The 19117-nt window shown below is 47.0% G+C and overlaps 1 protein-coding gene and 1 long non-coding RNA gene across 3 annotated transcripts in view; one reads left to right on the top strand and one right to left on the bottom strand.

Annotated features, from left to right (window-relative positions):
• Window positions 1-19117, top strand: part of Rrp1b (ribosomal RNA processing 1B) — a 26285-nt gene continuing 7168 nt past the window's right edge. The window contains exons 1-12 of one of the 2 annotated variants that reach the window (XM_021645140.2): window positions 1-201; window positions 8413-8495; window positions 10044-10101; window positions 11164-11249; window positions 12060-12121; window positions 12570-12699; window positions 13719-13783; window positions 14272-14453; window positions 15304-15392; window positions 16387-16484; window positions 16986-17005; window positions 17928-18056. In XM_021645140.2, the coding sequence (XP_021500815.1) occupies window positions 72-201; window positions 8413-8495; window positions 10044-10101; window positions 11164-11249; window positions 12060-12121; window positions 12570-12699; window positions 13719-13783; window positions 14272-14453; window positions 15304-15392; window positions 16387-16484; window positions 16986-17005; window positions 17928-18056 (1132 nt within the window). In that variant the 5' untranslated portion in view covers window positions 1-71. The remainder of the gene's footprint in view (window positions 202-8412; window positions 8496-10043; window positions 10102-11163; window positions 11250-12059; window positions 12122-12569; window positions 12700-13718; window positions 13784-14271; window positions 14454-15303; window positions 15393-16386; window positions 16485-16985; window positions 17006-17927; window positions 18057-19117) is intronic. The other variant, XM_021645141.2, reaches the window with a different exon arrangement.
• Window positions 16579-19117, bottom strand: part of LOC132648330 (uncharacterized) — a 16036-nt gene continuing 13497 nt past the window's right edge. The window contains exon 3 of the long non-coding RNA XR_009586702.1: window positions 16579-16718. This is a non-coding gene — a long non-coding RNA (uncharacterized LOC132648330). The remainder of the gene's footprint in view (window positions 16719-19117) is intronic.

Consider the following 19117-nt stretch of genomic DNA (forward strand, 5'->3'; position numbering starts at 1 on the left):
GCGCAGGCGCAGTACAGATTGCTCGACGACGAGGGGCTCGCGCGCAGCCCTGGGATGCCGGAGCGGGTGCGATGGCTCCCGCCATGCAGTCGACCGAGTTCCAGTTCGCCCAGCGGCTGGCCTCCAGCGAGAAGGGGGTCCGCGACCGCGCCGTGAGGAAGCTGCGGCAGTATCTGAGCGCAAGGACGCAGAGCGACACAGGTGCGGGCCCAGGTCCGCCCCACTGCGCGCAATGAGGGTCGCGCCGCTGGGCGCGGGTGGTGCGGCTACTGCGGGCTGTGCGGTGGAGCTCCAGGTCCAAACTCAGCACTGGCTCAGCTCGCCGAAGCTCGTTTGTGTTTCTCGTTTTCTTCTTTGGATAGTGGCCGCAGGCGCTGGGGTGCGGGAGGCAGCCAGTGCGCGGCAATGCTGTGAAGCGTGTGGGAATGCGGGAATGCATATACCAGTAGTGGGGGAAAAGTGCAGGAGAAGGTCCCTCTAAAGGAAGCCTCCTGTGCTCTGTGAGATTTTGACAAGAGGAAACCTGCGTGGCAGACGCAGGAAAGAGCTGAGTGTGCCCTGGGCCAGAGAAATCAGTAAGTTGGGCCTGGGAGCGGCGTGGCCAGAGCACTGGTTTCTTCATTTGGATTTTAACTGCCTTGGAATGCATTGCAAGAGTTTACTTACTTAAGTGATCTAAAATAGGTTCTCTCTTGAGTGAACGCAAGGTCTGGACGGCAGCCCGCGGTGGAGGTTTCAGGTTGCAGCCAGTTGCCTAAAGTTTGAGTTCCGTGTTGCTAAATCTGCTTAAAATCGAAACGTGGGAGAGATTGCTCAGCGATTCGAGTCCCAGTACCCACATGGCAGCTCACAACCACTTCCTGGAAAAGAGTCACCCCCTTCTTACCTCCGCTGACACTCAGGCATGCACGTGGTGCACAGACGTAGAGGCAGGCCAAACACTCGTACACCTAAAATAAATCTTTTTAAAAATGTTTTTTGACTGAAATCTGCCCGGTATGATAGCTCACAGCATAAAGTCCGACACTTGGAAGGCTGAGGGCAGCCAGAGCCACAGAACAAGCAAGACTTTGTCTCCAAAAAAAAGAGGAGGAGGAGGAGACTTCTTGAGAAGTCTGATACAGGAATAAAAACTAAAATAATTGACTTTTTAAATTATTATTATGGATGTGCCCTTGTGAGCATTCATGTGGCTTAAGTTTCCAAAGCTGTCTCTTTTTCATGGTGGAATCTGAAGCTCAGACACAGGTAGTCAGGCTTACTGGCTAAATTTCTGCTTATTCCACTGAGCTGGTTTGGCAGCTGCACTTCCTCCCCACCCCCAGCCCCCATAACATTTCTGTTAAGGATTGCTCTATAAGCATTCAGTTTACTCTTATGTTTTCAGGTTTCCTATATACGTGTGCTGGTCATCCCCTACCTAAACCTAACTTGCTGGCCCAGGTAGACTTGCTACCCTCCATTCAGATTAGTGCTGCTAGCCTGGTACTCCACCTGGCCATGTGTGCCTCAGAACCAAAAATGGAGTCCATGCTCCATCCCCAAAACACATACACACTAGCCCTCATCCTGCCTGTCTATCCTGAATTACACTGCCTTAACCAAAGGTTCCTTTATCTTACTTAGATTTCTGCCCCCTCTATTCCCTAACCTCCTTAATTCCATTGTGCCTTTTATATGTTTCGTTGGGGTTTTTTGGTTGTTGTTTTGGTTGGTTGATTTTTTTTTGTTTGTTTGTTTGTTTTTATTTTTCCTAGATGGGGTTTCTCTGTATAGTCCTGGCTGACCTAGAACTCTGTAGACCCAGGCTGGCCTCACAGGACGGATCTGAGTTTGAGTCCTGCCTTTGTGTGCACCACCACTTCCCAGCTTGTTTGTTTGGTTTGGTTTTTTGAGACAGGGTTTCTCAGTGTTACAGCTCTGGCTGTCCTGGAGACCAAGCTGGTCCCAGATATCCACCTGCCTCTACCTCCTGAGTGCTGGGATTAAAGGCATTCACCCCCAAGATGAGCTTCCAGTGTGCCTCTTTAATCTTAATCTGCCCTCCACAAACCAGCCCGGTCATTTTCCTAAAGCAGATCTCGTCTTAACCACCACTGCTTCCCTGGAAGGTCACAGTCTGGCACGATGTTCTCACCGGCTCTTCTAAGGTGTCAGTAGTCAGTAGAACCCTTGAAGGCTGATGGCATCAAGCACACTCTCTCACCTCCTTGCCTTTGCATTCCCGCATGTTCTGCAAAAGATTCTCCCGTTGCTTCTCTGGTAGCAGTATCACTTCCAAGAGGAACCCTATTGTAGAATCTCCCCACTTCCCTGTTACCTCAAGAATTATAAAACATGTGTCCCTTTTGTAATATACTTAGGTATATGGTGGGAAGAGGGGCGATTTATTTGTTTTAAGACAGGATTTCCTAAAGCCAGGCCTGTTCTCTACTAGCTAAGTAATTGAGAATGACCTTGCCCCAGCAGTGTTTAGATAACTTTGTTTCTGAATTCTGTGGCTTGTATTCTTCCCCCCTCCCCCCAGCACTGTTGTTTTAGCCTATTTTATCCGTAGGTGAGAGCATGGGGCCTTAGGAGGACCTTCAGGAGACAAAAGCAAATAGGTATAATACATCTGGACCTGAGACAGTGAGGCAACATGCTTCTCAGACCTCTTTGGAGAACAGGCCCAGGACTTGGAACACTGAGATGTCACAAGGGCCTGAAGCCATTGGCTCACACCAGTACCCCAGGGTCCTCCCTGGTTAACACAATCTTACCAGATTTGCTAATCTTGTTCCACTATTGCTCATCATAGCCAGTTTGTGGAATATAGTGGGCCTTCAAAAAAATAAAATAACTGTGGAGGGGCTGGAGAGATGGCTTATCAGGTTAGAGCATTTGTTCTTGCAGAGAACCAGAATTCTATTCCTAGTATCCATGTGGTGGCTCATAACCATCTGTATAACTACAGCTCCAGAGCATCTGACACCCTCTTCTAACCTCTGTAGTCAACACAGACACATGGTGTACATACGTGCAAGTAAATACACATATGCATAAAATAAACTAAAAATGACTGTGTGGCTAGGGCAGTGACTCCGTCAGCAATGTGCTTGTCATATGGCCGTGAGGACCTGAGTTCAGGTGTTCAGCATCCACATACAGCCCTGGAGGAGCCTTGATCGCTAGACAGTCTAGCCAAGCTGATAAGTTCAAGGTTCAGTGAGATTAACTGTCTCAGAAAATTAGCTGCAGAGCCATTGAGGAAAATACCTAACACTGGCTTCTGACCTATCTACACGTGCCATGTAAATAAATAAAAATTGCAGGGTACATGTTTTAGTAATCATGGGACAATAGGGCTGGAGAGATGGCTCAGCAGTTAGGAGCACTGGCTGTTCTTCCAGAGGCCCTGGGTTCAATTCTTAGCACTTTCACTGCAGCTCACAGCTGTCTGTAACCTCAGTTCCAGGGAAGCCAACACCCTCACACAGACATACGTGCAGGCAAAACACCAGTATACATAAGAAAAAAATTTTAAAAGAAAACATTTGATAATAATAATCATGGGACAAGAAAACCAGAGTTTCTGGCACTGCCGTGCCACATCATAATAGAAGCACAAGTTGCCTCACTTCGATGCGTTTAGTCTTACAGAAACATAGCTGTCTGGCAGCAGCGTAGACAGCACTGTGGTCTTCACAGTCGTGAAACGGTCACTGTGTTTTAGTTTATGGTGGCTCGTGAGCCCTGGTGTCGTCATTCATAAATGCAGCAAATATTCATGAAGCACCGTGTCCTGATGTGTGCACTGTTCCTGGCAGAGGGAATACGGCAGTGAGCCAAGCAGGCAGCCCCTGCCTGTCTTAGCAGATCTCAGCCTTTAACATTTACTGAAGCAAAATCGAGGAAGTTTTGTTTGTGTCATCACTTCCTCTTTTTTTATTAGTGGTGTGAGTGTGTTCTCAGGAACACACGTTGTGGGGGATAGATGTGCCACCGTGCAGGTTTGGAGGTCAGAAAACAAGTTTGTAGAGTCAGTTCTTTCCTTTTACTTTTACATAGGTTCAAAAGCTGGAATGATGGCCACCAGGTTTGTGTGGCACATGCCTTACCTGCCTTCCGAGCCATTTCCCCAGCCCCCAGCTTCCTTTTTGGCATAAAATGACTATTTATGGTCAGTAGTGGCTCAATCACTGTAGGGGAAGTAAGTGCCTTTCCTACTGATGGAGATAGGTTCTCTACCAGACAGTTCTAGAGGAGTGTGTGTGTGTGTGCGTGTTTTGACTATGGGGTGTCAGGAATATGACACTGGCCCCATCTAGAATGGCTCCTGTGTTCGTTTCCTGGAAAGAGTTGCAGTTGGACCTTTTCATTTCAAAACTCAGTGGTACTTCCTGTATCTTCACATCTTATATTCTTTTCTATTCATGTCATTCTTTTTTAAATACTAAAACTAAACTATTGTCAGAAGCTACGTTATATAAAGATTTAAAGTCTGTACCCTGAGAAGCCTGGTGGCACTCACCTTTACTCCCAGCTCTCAGGAAGCAGAGGCAGGCAGATCTCTGAATTCTGGAGGTCTGTGGACACAGTTCAAAGGTGGAACACTTAATGAACATGTGTGAGGCCCTGGCTCCGATCTCCAGCATGGGGAGGTCATTGGGGAGACAGACCTGGAAATAGTATATGATGGGACGTTTTAAGTGTGAAAGGTACAGGTCATGGTAACACATCCGATACATGTAGCCATGCTGTTCTGAGACACACGCAGTGGTGGTGCACTGTCATTCTCCACTTGGCAATGCCTTGCATTTCGGCATGGGCCTGGACCTTGGCTTCCAGACAGAGGACGGGGTTCTGTTACTCTCAGAGCAGCCAGACCATGTGCTAGGCAGGGGTGTGGAAAAGATTTTCCATAGAGTGTTTGAGTTTGGCTCTTTTAGCATGACATCACAGGTGGCAGTGGAAGCTCACGTGTTCCAAAGCCTATGGCGACACCAAAGTGTTGCAGCTCTTAGTTAGGTGCAGGCAGAAGTCCATGCCTGGTTGGCTGCAAGCTGAGGCACAGGTCCCTTGAGGCAGGCCTTGAAGGTCACTGTGTAAGACTAAGATCTCCTTAACAGGTGAGGCATTTCTAGGAATTGCTAGATGCTTGCTGGAGCAGTTTCCTTATCAGGGAAGGGGCTAGCCTGTAATCTGAGAGCTCTGTGATGCTTCTTACAAGACCCAGGTCATCCAGATCAGGGGAGACTTAGAACCTTGTTGAGAAAAGGGAGTCTTAGGCCGAGCCCCATCAGACTACGAGACGTCAGACTTCAGCCTTACCCAGCAGAGCCCCACAGTGCATGTAGAAAAGGTGTTCAGGGATACATATCAGGCAGGTCCCAGTGTCTTCTGGGGAGAAGCCAGTAAATTAGACATTGGTTATGACTTTTGAAACTTTGTGAATATTTTGCAAAGTGCATTGTCATTGAGCAGGCATTTGACCTGAGGTGGGACTGAAAGTTCACTACACACTTGGCAGGTAACTTAAGACTTCATTCACACTCTACCCAGCATCCATGCCACACATTTTAAGGGCAGGAAGATGCCTTTATGCAGCAGGCAGCCAGTGACACCAGAACCCCAGTTTCTCTGAAGAAACTTTGCTCCACTGGGCAGTCCTCAATCTTTCTCTCTCCCCCTGTGCGGGTAAGAAAGGTTTGTCTGCCAAGCCTGACCAGGACAGGCATCCCTAGAGCCTGGGCGGAGGTCTGTGTGAGGTTGACTGTCCTGTCTCTAGCTTGGCTTAAGCCCTCATTGCTGGCACTCCTCTCCACCCCTCACCCAACTGCCACCCTCTACAGCCTTACCCTGAAATCTAGTAGTTAGCTGTGAAGGGTCTAACGGTGCCGCTGGTAGACAGACCTGAAGTGCCCAGCCCTGGCCTCGTGTGGAACCTCAACCTTAATCCTCTGTGCTGTGGTTCATTAATGACCGTAGCTTTCCAGTCACTTTATGGAGAGTTCTTCAGGCATCACTCAGAGCACAAAGCCTGTGGTAGAACTTTGTTAGCCTCATGTGCTCCCCCCTCTCTCTCTTACTGAGTGTTTCCACTATTGGAAAAATACCCTCTTTTCACTACTGTGGTGGTTCCCAGCACTTGAGCAGCTTATCTGATTGTCACTTCCCTCGCTGATCTTGGACCTCTACTTTCACCTCACAGCATGTGGTCCCCAAAGGTAAGGGCTCTTCTGACAACCACAGCTCCATTCTTATACCATATAAAAGGTCCTAGCCAGGCCCAGCAGTATGCATCTGTCGTCACAAGACCAGCCTGGGCGACCTAGCCTGGGAAAAATCACATCAGGAACTTATTCAAACTGCTGGATTTTTTCTCACCATCTTTTATGTTTTTGTGTCAGTCCAAACAGGACACATTTGGCTGGCATATATATCTGCAGACTTAATTTCTAGGGGGCCCTTTATCTTTTTTAGCCTACACTGTTTATTTGTTGTAGAATGTGGATCATTTGTCTTGTAAAATGGCATACCTTAGTCTCGTTTAACATGTGTATCTATCTGATCCTACGTTTTCTATAATCGAGCACTCAGATGTACAAGTCAGACTTTTATAAGATTACTTAGACTGGTCTGTGTTTTTTGGTTTTCCTATGATAAGTTCCAACTTAAGGTTTGGTGTAGTCTAGTCATTTCTGTGGTCACCAATCCTTACCCAGATCCACCAGTTCTCCGTGTACTCTCTTGGAGCATGATCAAATACAGGAGCAGGTTACCATGACAAGAAAGGTTGTAGCTGCAGTTGGACAGGTACTAGGGGATGTGTGTCATATTTACCTGATCAGAGAGGCCAGCAGGCACATCATCTATGTGGCTCCCTAAGGAAGTGTACTTTGGTTAGCTGACTTGACTGTGCTATCCTGGCGTTTGGATTTATGGATTGTTTGTTTGAGGCAGTCTTGCTACAAAGCCTCTGCTGGAACTCTGCATCTGTACTAATACCAAAGGCATGTGCTACCATACCTGCCATCTTCATGGTAAGTAGAAAACTATCACAAAAGAATCAAATGCAACATTATAAAAGTATTGAAAGGACAAAGACCTTTTTTAAAAAACATTTTTGGAGCCGGAAGGGAGTATGTGTGCATGCACTTGTAAAAGCCATAGGAGGGAAGGACATTGGATAGCCTTCATGATCTCTCTTTATTCCCTTAAGAAAGGCCTCTCACTAAACCTGAAACTTAGTGTTTCTGCTAGGCTCAGTTGACCGTTGGAGAACACAAGTGCACATAGCTTTTATGTGGAGCTGAAGATTCGTGTTTGCATTGCAGGTGGACTCACCTTACTTTGCCATTTCCCCAGCCCAGAGGTGGGTCTTTGGGCAGTTGGAAATCAGTCATAGAATACAAGTGGCTCACTGAGTACACCACAGAAGCATTAGTCCATTACAAGGGCTCTTTGTCATTTTAAAGATACCTTAGAGTTAATAGCACACTGGTTTCAAATACATACTTGAATTATGTAAGGTGGAACATAGAGGCAGGAGGATCACAAGTATCAAGGCCAGTCTGAGATAAGTAGCAAGATCCTGTCTTTAAAAACTAAATAAATGAACCAGCAAAAACTGAAACCTTGTTTTTATTTGTCTAGTTTCTCCCACTGTGCTGAAAAGATTTTTCCCGATGCTTCCTAAGCATACAGATAGAGATTGTGTGTGGCATGGCAGAGCCTAGAATGCTCCTTGTCTTCTAGCCTTATCATTCACAGTCATCTTTGCTTCCTGATGACAGCAGGAGTGGGCTCAGGAGCTGCCAGCCATGAGCCTGGCAGCTCAGCAACAAGTGTTTGGGCAGAAGAATGACCCCTCCAGGGATGCCATTTAAAATAAGCTGAAATTGTTTTAGGAACTGCCCAGGAAATGTTAGCCTGCGCAATCAAGATGGGACGCAGCTGACTTTTGCCCATAGTCCATACCCTTTAGGGAACTGTCCTCCGGCTGGCTAGTCGTCTGTCACTGGGAGTGGATCAGGAGCAACTGCCCCTGCCATTTGCTAGGGGCACTTAGTGACCAGAGAAGTTTGCATCTTTTATAGGATTCATGGTTTTCTTTCATTGAGATCATTGAAACTTCCTTTCTTCCTTGTTGGTACAAGGGATGAATTCAAGGCCTTGTGTGTGCGTCACACTTGCTGATAAGGACTTGCCCCATTGTCAGCCTCCCTCGGCCGATAACAAACAACGCATGTGTGGTACCTCATAGGCTTGCTTGGAATAGTAGCCTATTGGCATAAGGTGTACTTGAGGTTTAGGGAAAGGTGTGCAGAGGAAGGGAATGTATGTAGCACTTTTGCGACTCATATAGCACCTGTGAACATTAAGGAAAGAATATAGATTCTAAGGTGGTTGTGCTGTTTTCTCCTGCAGGAAGTTTCAGTCAGGAAGAACTCCTAAAAATATGGAAAGGACTCTTCTACTGCATGTGGGTACAGGACGAACCCCTTCTGCAGGTAACGCAGCCCCCCATCATGTTCCTGGGCCTTTGCCACGGTGGATAAGAGGCTTGATCGTTTATGTTCCGCCAGTCTGCTGCCATCCCTAAACAGATGGAAGAAAATGCTTCAAGGAGCCATTGTCTGAGCTCTTGTCCTCTCAGGAAGGGGCAGCAGACACTTACACTGTGCCTGCAGACATATCGGACACTCCTTAGTCAGAGTCCCTATTGCTCTCATCATTTCATAGCTTCCATGGTAGGTTTTACGTGACGTTTTTAACGTTTCTGTTGTTTATAATACATGAGCAGAAGCCCAGCAGGGAGCCTAGTGTGTGTCCCACAGGGCCTAGTGCCCAAGCAAGGCAGTCAATATCCTGCTGAATTTCAGTTTCCACAGAGTAAGCAACCTGTCCTTGGGGCTAAAGCACCATGAGCTGCCCTAGTGACCAGAATGTGCAGGCAAACTTTGTATCCCCGCCCACTGGGCCTGCCACCAATAGAAGAGTTTTGTTCTAATGTCTGAAACTGGACCTGCCTCAGTAGCAGAAGAGTACGGGTCACAACACCCAAGCCACAGTGCAGAGTCGTCCTGGGTGGCGCTTACCTTGTTACTACTTTTCTCAGGATATGTAGTGACTTCTCTCAGTTCACTGTGTTGATGCTACTGAACATATTTTGAGTGGGATAGCAGAGCAAAATATTGTAGAATTATATTCAGAAGTAGCAGCAAGCAGCTTTAGTGGAGGATGAGAACCAACAAAAAGGCACCTCGTTTTCAAGTCTTGGAGTTCGTTCAAGACGAATAAGGAGCTCTGGGCTTAGAAGTGAGCCAGTAAGAGTGCTCGTCTCCAGGTAGCTGGAAAAGAGAAGGCTTCTTCTAGGCTTGGCCACTTAGTTCTGCTAAATGGAGTCTACTGTGGCTCCACAGGCATCCTCTTGGGGGGAATTTTGCCCAAAGCACAACCTAGAGGGATCTGTTGGCATTCTAGCCCTACTCTGGCCGTATCTAGTAGAAGACTGGAGTGAAAACCCCATTGTACAAGCACCAGCACGGCAGTGTTTTGCAGCATTTGGTATTCATAATAGATTCAGTTTGGTCTGTATGTTAAAGTCAGGGTAGGATATGGTAGTGCACACCCTTGATCCCATTACTTGGAACTCAGAGGTAGAGGCAGCTGGATCTCTGTGAGTTCAAGGCCAGCCTGGTCTGCTTAGTGAGTTTCAGAACAGCCGGGGCTATGTAGAGAAATCCTGTTTTTGTTTTTGTTTTGTTTTTTAAAAGGCCAAGAATTGGGAATAAGAATATTTTTCTGGAATCACTGAACCTCTTACCAGAGACACTTTCTTGAACATACAGTTGTAGCTTTTTTCCAGAAACATGTCTCATTAGCCTAGTGCTTGTTGAGGTTTGGAGTTTCACATTTGGTAAAACCCAGGTGTCAGCCACAGACCTAGGACAAGAGGCACAGGCTTTCCCAGCACAGAGGGAGGAGGATACAGCCCACAGCATCGCCATCAGTGTGACTACCTAATAACCGATGTTTCTCCCCAACCCACCTTGCAGGAGGAGCTAGCGAACATTATTTCCCAACTCATCCATGTTGTTAACAGCTCAGAAGCTCGTAAGTCCTGCCATTTTCCTGGCTTTCAGACTTCCTTGTTAGCAGGTTTGATAGCTTGCCTGGGGAACCTAGTTAGCGCTTTCCTGGAGTTTTGGTCTTCTGGGTAATAATGATAGGAGAGTCTCCTAGCATTGTATGGATGGCAGGTGCTATTCTTGTTTAAAGACTCAACTGCTAAGTAAACAGAGATCATTTGACATCTTGGAGAGTGATCAGCTCTTCTCCCGAGTCTCTAAGTTCAGGTTGCTCTCACACTTACCAGCTGTGACACATATGCCAGAGTGTACAGTAATCTAGCTAAGATTAGAACTATTATGGCATAAATCACTGTAAGAAAGTGTAAGGTAACCCTTCTCTACCTAACAGAAAAGGTGGAGCTTGCTGAAGTTGGACAGCAGTTCTGTTTGGCATTCTCTGAAGTCTATCTTTCTTACAAGATGGAAAAGTCTACATTAGTGTATAGTAAAGGTTTGCATTTGTAAATACATTGGGGCATGGTGGCGCATGCCTGTAATTCCCAGTCAGAAGGCCGAGGCAAGGGGTCCGTGACTACCAGGGCACCTAGGTAGCAGCCAAACCCTACGTCAAAAGGAGTGGGGGTATTCAAAAGTCAGTAATTAAGGAAAGATTTCTAGTTTTAAAGATTCTGAGGCTTAAATAACATGTGCTGTGTCTCACCTAGACAACACCTAACATCAGGAAAAGCTGCATTTGTACATGAGTAATAAGGATGCTCATTAAGATTACTAGATTAGGACTGATTGTCGGGTGCAGGTGTGGTAGAATGGGCCACTAGATACCTTTAGGGAACTCTTAAGAGAGGTGTGAATTAGAGGCAGATAAAGTCCAGTGCTTTGGGGGCCATTCTGACTGAGCAGCTTATTATAATGTCTATATAGCTATAAAGGAAATCTCTGAACATATTTAGTTATTGGCCAAAGTCTACCTGTCCAAGCATTCTTGAGATAGATACGCAGAGGGAACTAGCTGTGTCCTCTGTCGCTTCCTTCTTGCTGTGTGCTCATGTGACAGCTGAGCACTGAGAGCCTCTTGTCCCTGCAGAACACCTGTTCATTCAGACCTTCTGGCAGACAATGAATCGAGAGTGGCAAGGCATAGACAAGCTGCAGCTGGACAAGTACTACATGGTAAGGCGGTGCCTCCCTCCACACTCACTTGAAGAATATACACAGAATGTTCTGTCTGAAGAGCAGCAGAGAGCTGCATGCAGCTCAGTGGTAGTGCACTTTCCTGGCTCTTTTTCTTTTTCTTTATTCCTTTTAAAGCTGAGTTGGAGTTTGATAAAAGTTTGTGTTTTGTTGTTGTTTTTTGTGGGGGCTAGGGTTGGTTGGTTGATTTGGGTTTTTTTCTCTATAGCTCTGGCTATCGTGAACTCACTCTGTAGATGAGGCTGACCTTGAGTTTAGAGATCTGCCTGCCTCTGTCTGCCGAGTGCTGGGATTAAAAGGGTGCACCACCATCGTTGAGCTTTCTGGGAGATTTTATAGATTGTAAGCACTAGAGTTAACCGAAAGAAAGGCTGTTGAGAAAAAAGTAAGCAACACCCAAGAACATGGGTATGAGGTTCTCTAGTTGCCTGGCTGGCCTTTTTGAGACCTAGCTTCCATCGAAACATGAGAACGATGGAAAGCCAGGCGTGGTGTGGCAGAATGCAGTGGTCTTGACATGGAGTAATTGCTGAAGATGACTCTGTTCCTGTATAAACTGGTGGGCGGGAGATCGGCATGTCTTGTTTGTTTTTCTTTCTGGAGGTTGTCGGGGCAGAGTCTCCATGTGGTGCAGGCTGGTTTCTGGCCCTTGGGTCCAGGCAAGTACCACTGTTTGTCTCATTGTTGTTGATCCAGAATTTAAATAGACTTAGGGATGCTGTCTCACTTTGGGGGCTCCAGAATCGGGCTCCTCATTCCGCCAAGATGATCACTACTTTCTTCCTTTAGCTCATCCGCCTGGTCCTGAGGCAGTCCTTTGAGGTTCTCAAGCAGAATGCCTGGGAAGAAAGGTTGGTAAATTATTTACATTAATGTGTGATGTTAAAAGCGTGTCAGAGTTGCTAGATGGCTGAGCAGTAGAACAGTTGCCTAATGGGTATGAGGCCCTAATTTTGCTCTTTAGTGCCCCCCCAAAAAAAATCTTTGTAGAATAATAGGATCTTCCAAGATTTCAGGTAATCAGAAACATGAGTTGGCTGATCTGTGCATACAACTATGTAGTGCTATGAGAAGCAGAATAAATCCTGATCCTAGTGTGTTTAAATACAGTGAAGGGCCTAAAACAGTCAAGTGACAGATTGAATTAACTCCCCCCCCCCTTTTTGGTTCTCATATTAACTGTTATGTAGTATGAGCAGTAAACCTTTTTTGTCTGCTATCTGAGAAGAGGGAGGTATTGTGGATATCGTCTTTAAAAAAAACAACTGTGTGGTTGGTTTGTCGTTTTCCGTTCTTTAGCCAAATCAGACTTTTTCTGGACATCCTGATGAAGGAGATCCTGAGTCCCGAGAGTCAGTCTCCCAATGGCGTGAGATCCTACCTGATCGCTGTTTATTTGGATGAGCTTTCTACCGTGGGAGGGGGAGAGGTGAGAAGCGGCACTGCCTGCCTGGCAGAACCACTGTGCCCAGGGGGTTGCTCTGGGGACTGTTGGAAAGAGCAGCCTTGCTGCATCTTCTCCTCTCCCGTGACTGTGTCCCAGGCAGCTAGTGCACAGAACTGCTCGCTGTGCATGTGTACAGCAGTCTTGCCTGTGAAGTAGGATGGAACCACACACAGCTGCTGGAGAGGCTAAGGCAGGAGGGCACGGCCCCGTGTTCAGGAGTGAGATACGTGTCTGTATCTCAGCACCAAAGTAGATCAGTCTGGCATTCCAGGGCAGCCTGTGCTACATAGCAAGACCCTGCCTCCTCCCCCTGCAGAGTTGAAAACAATTTATAGAGACGTATAGGGAAAAAAGCAGTTTATATTGAGTATTTCCAAAGCTGTGTGGGAAAGGCGGTAGACAACGCTATACAGATTATTAGATAAAAGGCTGGAAAGAAAAAGCACACGTTTAGATATAGATGATTTTTCTCAGTTTGGGAATATAAGCAGTTTTTACTATTCTCTTTGACATTCTCTAGTGAATGTTTTATAAATAAGTAATATATATATGTTATATTTTTAAGAAAGGGGCAACACATGTGCATATACCCTGAATCAATAAACAAAATTTGACAATAAAGAATGCCTTTGTCTCATGCTCTGAGATGGCATCCACGTAGAACTCATACTTTTTTTTTTTTTTGCAATCCTGGAGCTAGCCAGGGCCTTCTGCTAGGCAGGTGCCACACCCCGCTGTCTCAGGAGACATGAGTGCTGCGCTTTAGCCTGAACAGCTGGTGGTTCTTCGGGTCACTGCACTAAGACACACAGAAGACCAGAGTGAGGCTGGCTCGGGTTGCTGGGCAGTTCCTGCGGCGTGTCTGGGACTGCCCGTGACAGGCATGGATACAGCTGATCTGACCCGTGAGAGGGACAGGTGCGTCCTCTTCTAGAAGATGTCAGAAGAGAGAAAAGCCTGTCTTTCCCTCATTTTCCCTCTATTTTATGTCTAAATTACAGCTTTTAGCAGATCAGAACCTCAAGTTAATTGATCCATTCTGCAGAATTGCTGCCGAGACTAAGGAGTAAGTGGCTCACGTGTTCTCACTGCTTTTGTTGGTGCCTGAGGGTGGGGTTCTGTTGTACCGCACAATGCCAGGCAACTGTCTAGAGTAAGGAGCACCCGTTCCTAATGCCCCTCCCAGGCCTGAGGCCAGGCCAGCCCAGGCTACAAGAGATCCTGCTTGGAAGGAAGAAAGGAAGGAAGCAGAAGTTCTGGTCCTGTTCCTGCGATTGACTGGCCACTCCAGGACACTCTCTCACATCAGATTCCCGCCTTCTGTCTGTCTGTCCTGTGGCACGTGGTGGTTTTTTTTTTTTTTAATCTCCAGTGGGCCTGCTTCAGGAATGTCTTTGAGTCTCTGCTGACCAGTTGGCGGGCACACCAGGCCCCAGGCAGGCACAGGCACATGCACACACTTACCTGAGCTGTCCTCAGCTAACGCTCATTTTCTGCCCAGGCTCCAGACTGAGTGTTTTAATCCCGTTCTCTCCGCTGTGCTTCCGCCCTCAGCCACACACTGGTACAGACTGTAGCTAGGGGTGTTTTTGAAGTCATTGTAGATCAGTCTGCTTTTGTACCTGAAGAGACTGTGGAAGAACAGAAAACCAAACTGGCTGATGTTGACCTCCCTGGAGAAGAGATCCCTGCAAACAAGACAGCCTGTAGAAAAGCAGTCAGTGGGAAGAAGGCCGGTGAGAGCCTTTGCTTTATGTTCCTTCTGAGGGGCTTGTCCGGCTGGCTAGGCTCTGCTTGCTTGTTTGGAGATAGTGGTTTGTCTGTGTGTGTGCATGCATGTACACTTTCATGTGGAGGCCGCAGACGTCAGCGCTGGGGGCCGCTCCTCAGGTCTCATCCACCTCTTATTTTGAGATGGGGTTCCTCATTGGTCTAGAAGATGCCTAATTAGGCTACACTGGTTGGCCAGTGAGTCCCAGGGTCCAATCTATTTGCGCCTTCCCTGTGCTGAGCTTACAAGCCCTTACTGCCATGCCCAATCCATATGGAATCTGAGGGTTGAACCCAGGCCCTTGTACTTGTGTGTCATAAACTTGCCTGACTAAGCGTTTTGTTGGCCTCTCAATGAATACAGCCTTCCCGCAAAAAAAGGAAGCAGGGTACATAAGAGACACATGTGCACAGCCAGGCCCCCGGAGAGAAACCCAACACCACTCAACATTTGGCCCAATTGATTCCATCCCTCCTCTCCTATAAAGCGTTCGGCCCATGCTTGTGAGAGCTGCCCTGCAGTCAGATCACATACTATTTCTGTCGCTCCCCGCTGACACACGGCTTTCTTCCAGGAGTCTTTAGTTGTTTTGTTTGTTTGAGCGTTGTTCAGTATGGCGCTGGTACTGGGGATGAAATCCGGAGCTTCACCTTTTTAGGAGACTAATCCCATCTGTCTCCCCAAACAGCAGTCACTGGTACACTGTTCCTATTTTTCTCCCTGGTAATGGGGATTGAACCCAGAGCCTGGAGGGACTGGGCCACATCTATTCTTGAATGTCAAGATTTTGTCTTGGTCTCTGGGTGTTTTGGCAGCACTAGGTGAATGCCTCGAAGATAGAGTCGTTGGCAGCAGAGAAAGAGGTAGCTGTGCAGCCTTGAAGGATTCGCGCTCGCCGCTCCAGGTGGGGGCAGCTTTTGCTTCTTATAGAATGGGTTGACCTGGGGTGGCTTGGCTGGAGAATTAGGGTCAGAGCTCATTAAGCCACAGAGCCTGAAATGTAAAGTCCTTTATAATCCCTTCTGTAATGAACGTCACCATTCTTGGGATGAGCTTGTGCGGACAAATTTAAAAGAGTGGGGTTTTAGGCTGACATGGTATTGCACACATGGAATCTCAAGATCTAGGAGGGCCTCAAATTCAAGACCTGCCTGGGCTATCTAGTAACCTCCTGTTTCAAAAAAAGAAAAAGAAGCCAAGCATGGTGGTACAAACCTTTAATCCCAGCACTCAGGAGACAGAGGTAGGAAAGTCTCTTTGAGTTCAAGGGCAGTCTGGGCTACATAGAGAGATCCTGTCTCAAAACTAAACAATGAAAAGTACATGAGGTGGGATTTTGAAAGACATTAGTCCTCATTTTCTAATCACTGTTGTCTGCTTCCCTTGGTGCAGCAGCACCGGCCCTCGTGGTACTTTTCCGGGGGTTGTTTTGGTTTTCCAGCAGGATCTTGCTATAGTCTAGGCTGAAGTGGGGCTGACAGCAATCCTTCTGACCCTCAGTGTCCCCAATATAAAGCTGGGTACCATCATTCAGGGTTCCAGTTTTGAGTTTTGGTTGGTTGGCTGGTTACAGGGTCTCACTATGTAGTCCTGGCTCTCCTGGAACTGCTTTGTAGACCAGGCTGGCCTTGAACTCCCAAAGATCCACCTACCTCTGCCTCCCAGGTGCAGAGATTAAAGTCATGTGCCATCTCTCTCACACACACAGGGTTGTACTTTGAAAAAGTAAGACTATTACAGCTTCTAAGATTGAGAATCCAGGATAAACATAAAAGAGAAGCTCACCGGGCAAAATTTTGCACTGTGTTTGAGACCACAGTTTGGAGAAGATTGCTCCCAAGATCACCTAGAAGGTGAATGTTTTGCCACCGCTCATGTTTCCTGTCTCTTCTTGGTAGTTTGACTATAGGGCTATTGCTGATAGACTCCTGGAAATAGCCAACTTGAAGAGCACACCTCCATTCAACCGGAAGCGCCTCTGCAAACTGATCAGAAAGTAAGCAGCAAGGGAGAGCCCGTGGCCACATGCTTCTTTTAAGTGTATGTGGTGGGAGTGGGAGTGGGGGCGGGGGATACCTGCAGCAGCCAGAAGAGAGTGGTCCCATGGAATTGGAGTTCCAGGCAACTGTGGGGCACCCCGTGGGGGTCAGCTTTCAATATTTGGTCTGGTGCATAAAGAGAACCCTGCTAGGCCAGTCTCCTCCAGACATAGCAGCAGTTGAGCCATCTTCTGAAAAGAGTGAGAAAGACATTGGATCTCTCGGTATTTTGTGTGCCGAGTGACATTTTCTAGCCACTGTGTCCCATGTAGTGTTGGTAGAGTTGGGGTGTCTCTGTCCTAGGTTTCTTCCTTCCTGGCTTACCACATCTCTGGGTGGAACTATTCACTAGCCTCCCTGTAGAGGACAGGGTGAGGAATGTGTGTTCATGTTCCTGCTGTATGTTCGGAACCTGAGTCTTGAACTCTGAACTTCCATGTGTTCTTTCTCTTTTTCAGGTTCCAGGAACTCTCTGAAGGTAAGAAGAGGTAGACTGTAAGTCAGGGAGTTCCCACTCTCTACACACCCACAAGGCCATCCCCGACAGATTCTGAGACGTGGCATTGCAGCCTTCTTGGGAAGTGACTTATGGGGTGGCTGCCCTCGTCTAGGTTCACCCGGCATACCTAAATGAATGCATGCCTTGGGAAATGCCCCAGGCACAAAACCCTTTGCACCCACTTTTCATCCATCCGGTGCCTCCTAAGTGTGGGTAATGTATTTATTTGAGTTTTTATTGGTGTTTTCAACAGTTAAATTTTTAATGGGGAAAGGGAAGGCAGAAGAGGTGGTTCGGTGGCCAAGAGTACTAGCTACTCTTCTAGAGGACGCAGGTTCAATTCCAGAACCCACACGGTAGCTCACAACCATCTTTAACTGCACAACCAGGAGAACCAGTCAGTACCCTCTTCTGGCCTCTGTGGACACCAGGTATACACATACCATACATGCAAGCAAAATGCCCATATGGATTTTTTTTTTTTTTTTTTTTAAACTGGGCTAGGAAGATTACAGTCCTTTGTCAAGAAGAAAATCCTGGTTTCTCAAGACTTTTAATTTTCTTTAGGCTACATGTCCCCAGGGTAAGCTGCTATAAACTTGGTTAAACCTGAGCAGGCCTGTGAGCCAGCTCTCCTGTTCCTTGTGCACTGGGTAGGCTCGCAGAGCCATAGGGAATATAAAGCACTAGCCTGAGAAGCCCACCAGTCACTGTCCAAGTGCATTCTGGGCAGGAGCCTTTGAGTTAGGTTGGGAAAGCAGGTGGCAGGACAGGTGATGAAGCAGAAGTCAGGCTCAGGAGTCTTAGCTGGATGGCTTGTGGGGAGGGCCCAGGACCTTGGATGCCTCAACAAATACAAAAAGGACTTGGAAGCTAACCAATGAAACTTTGGCACCTACAGGCAATAGTGCTCAACTCAGTCTTGCTGAGGACATTTCTACTGATGAAAACTGTCAAGCCCTCAATCAGAGAAGGCACAAGAAGAAAAGAAAGAAGCTTGTAGAGAGCTCTGCCTTGGAAAGGGAGAAAGGTAAGCTGCAAAGCCTTAAGTCTCAGAGCTGAAGAAGGCTCACCTCTCACTCACATCCGGGTAACTGTGCCCTGGAGGTCTGGGGTCTTGTGAGCCAGTGTTCTCTTGAATCATTGGCATAGCAAAAAGTCTGAGTTTGTGTTTTGGACTTTGGGAAAGGGGAGGTTTGTTCTTTGAAATAGTAGCCCAGGTTTGCCTCAAACTTAAGATCTCCTGCCTCTGTCTCCAGAGTACAGGTAGCACCACACCCACAGATTGGGGAGGGTTCTGTTATTTTCTAGGCAGCCATTGCTCTCATTTCATGTGTGCAGAGGCATCTGCTCTTGGACAGCAGCGATAGGTGGCACAGGGAAAGAATAAAGTTACAAACACTATCTTTTGGTGCTGGTTTTGGGAGTGATTACATTTCTAATTTTGTGTGTGTGTCTGCCTATGGCTTCTGACTTTAAAATTATTGGAAACCTGGGCTAGCAAGGTGGCTCAGCAGATAAAGACACTTACTGCCAACCCTAATAGGCTCAGGACCCACATGGCAGGAGATGACTGGCTTTTTTATTTTATCTGATTCATTTGTTTGTTTAATAACCAGGAGCTGGGGACATAACTCGGTGGTTAAGGAACACTGGCAGAGAATAAGTTCAATTCCCAATACTGGCATGTCAGTTTAGAACTGTCAGTAACTCCAGTTCCGGGGGGTAGGGTGGGGGTGGCGCATTCAGTACCTTTTTCTGGCCCCTACAAGGAGTACACACACATGTGAAAATAACTTTAAAAAGTATATAAAAATAATGATTGAAAAGCTCATCATATACTCATTTCTACTGAGATATACTTGAGAAAGGTTTCTGGCCATAGAAAAGGGAAGTGGGACTAGTTAACAAAGCTAGCGGTGGTCGGAGCCTTTCTTAGCACGTGTCTGGCACTAGGTACTGTCCCCAGCGCCACGAGAAAGTAGTCTTAGCTGTACGTATATAATCTCAGCAGTCAGGAACCTAAGGACGATTGAGCAGGTGAGGCCAGCTTGGGCTACTGTGACCTGACAAGAAGTAACTTAAGTGAGG

The sequence above is a fragment of the Meriones unguiculatus genome, chromosome 16, assembly GCF_030254825.1.
Source record: "Meriones unguiculatus strain TT.TT164.6M chromosome 16, Bangor_MerUng_6.1, whole genome shotgun sequence".
In the NCBI taxonomy this organism is placed as follows: Eukaryota; Metazoa; Chordata; class Mammalia; order Rodentia; family Muridae; genus Meriones; species Meriones unguiculatus.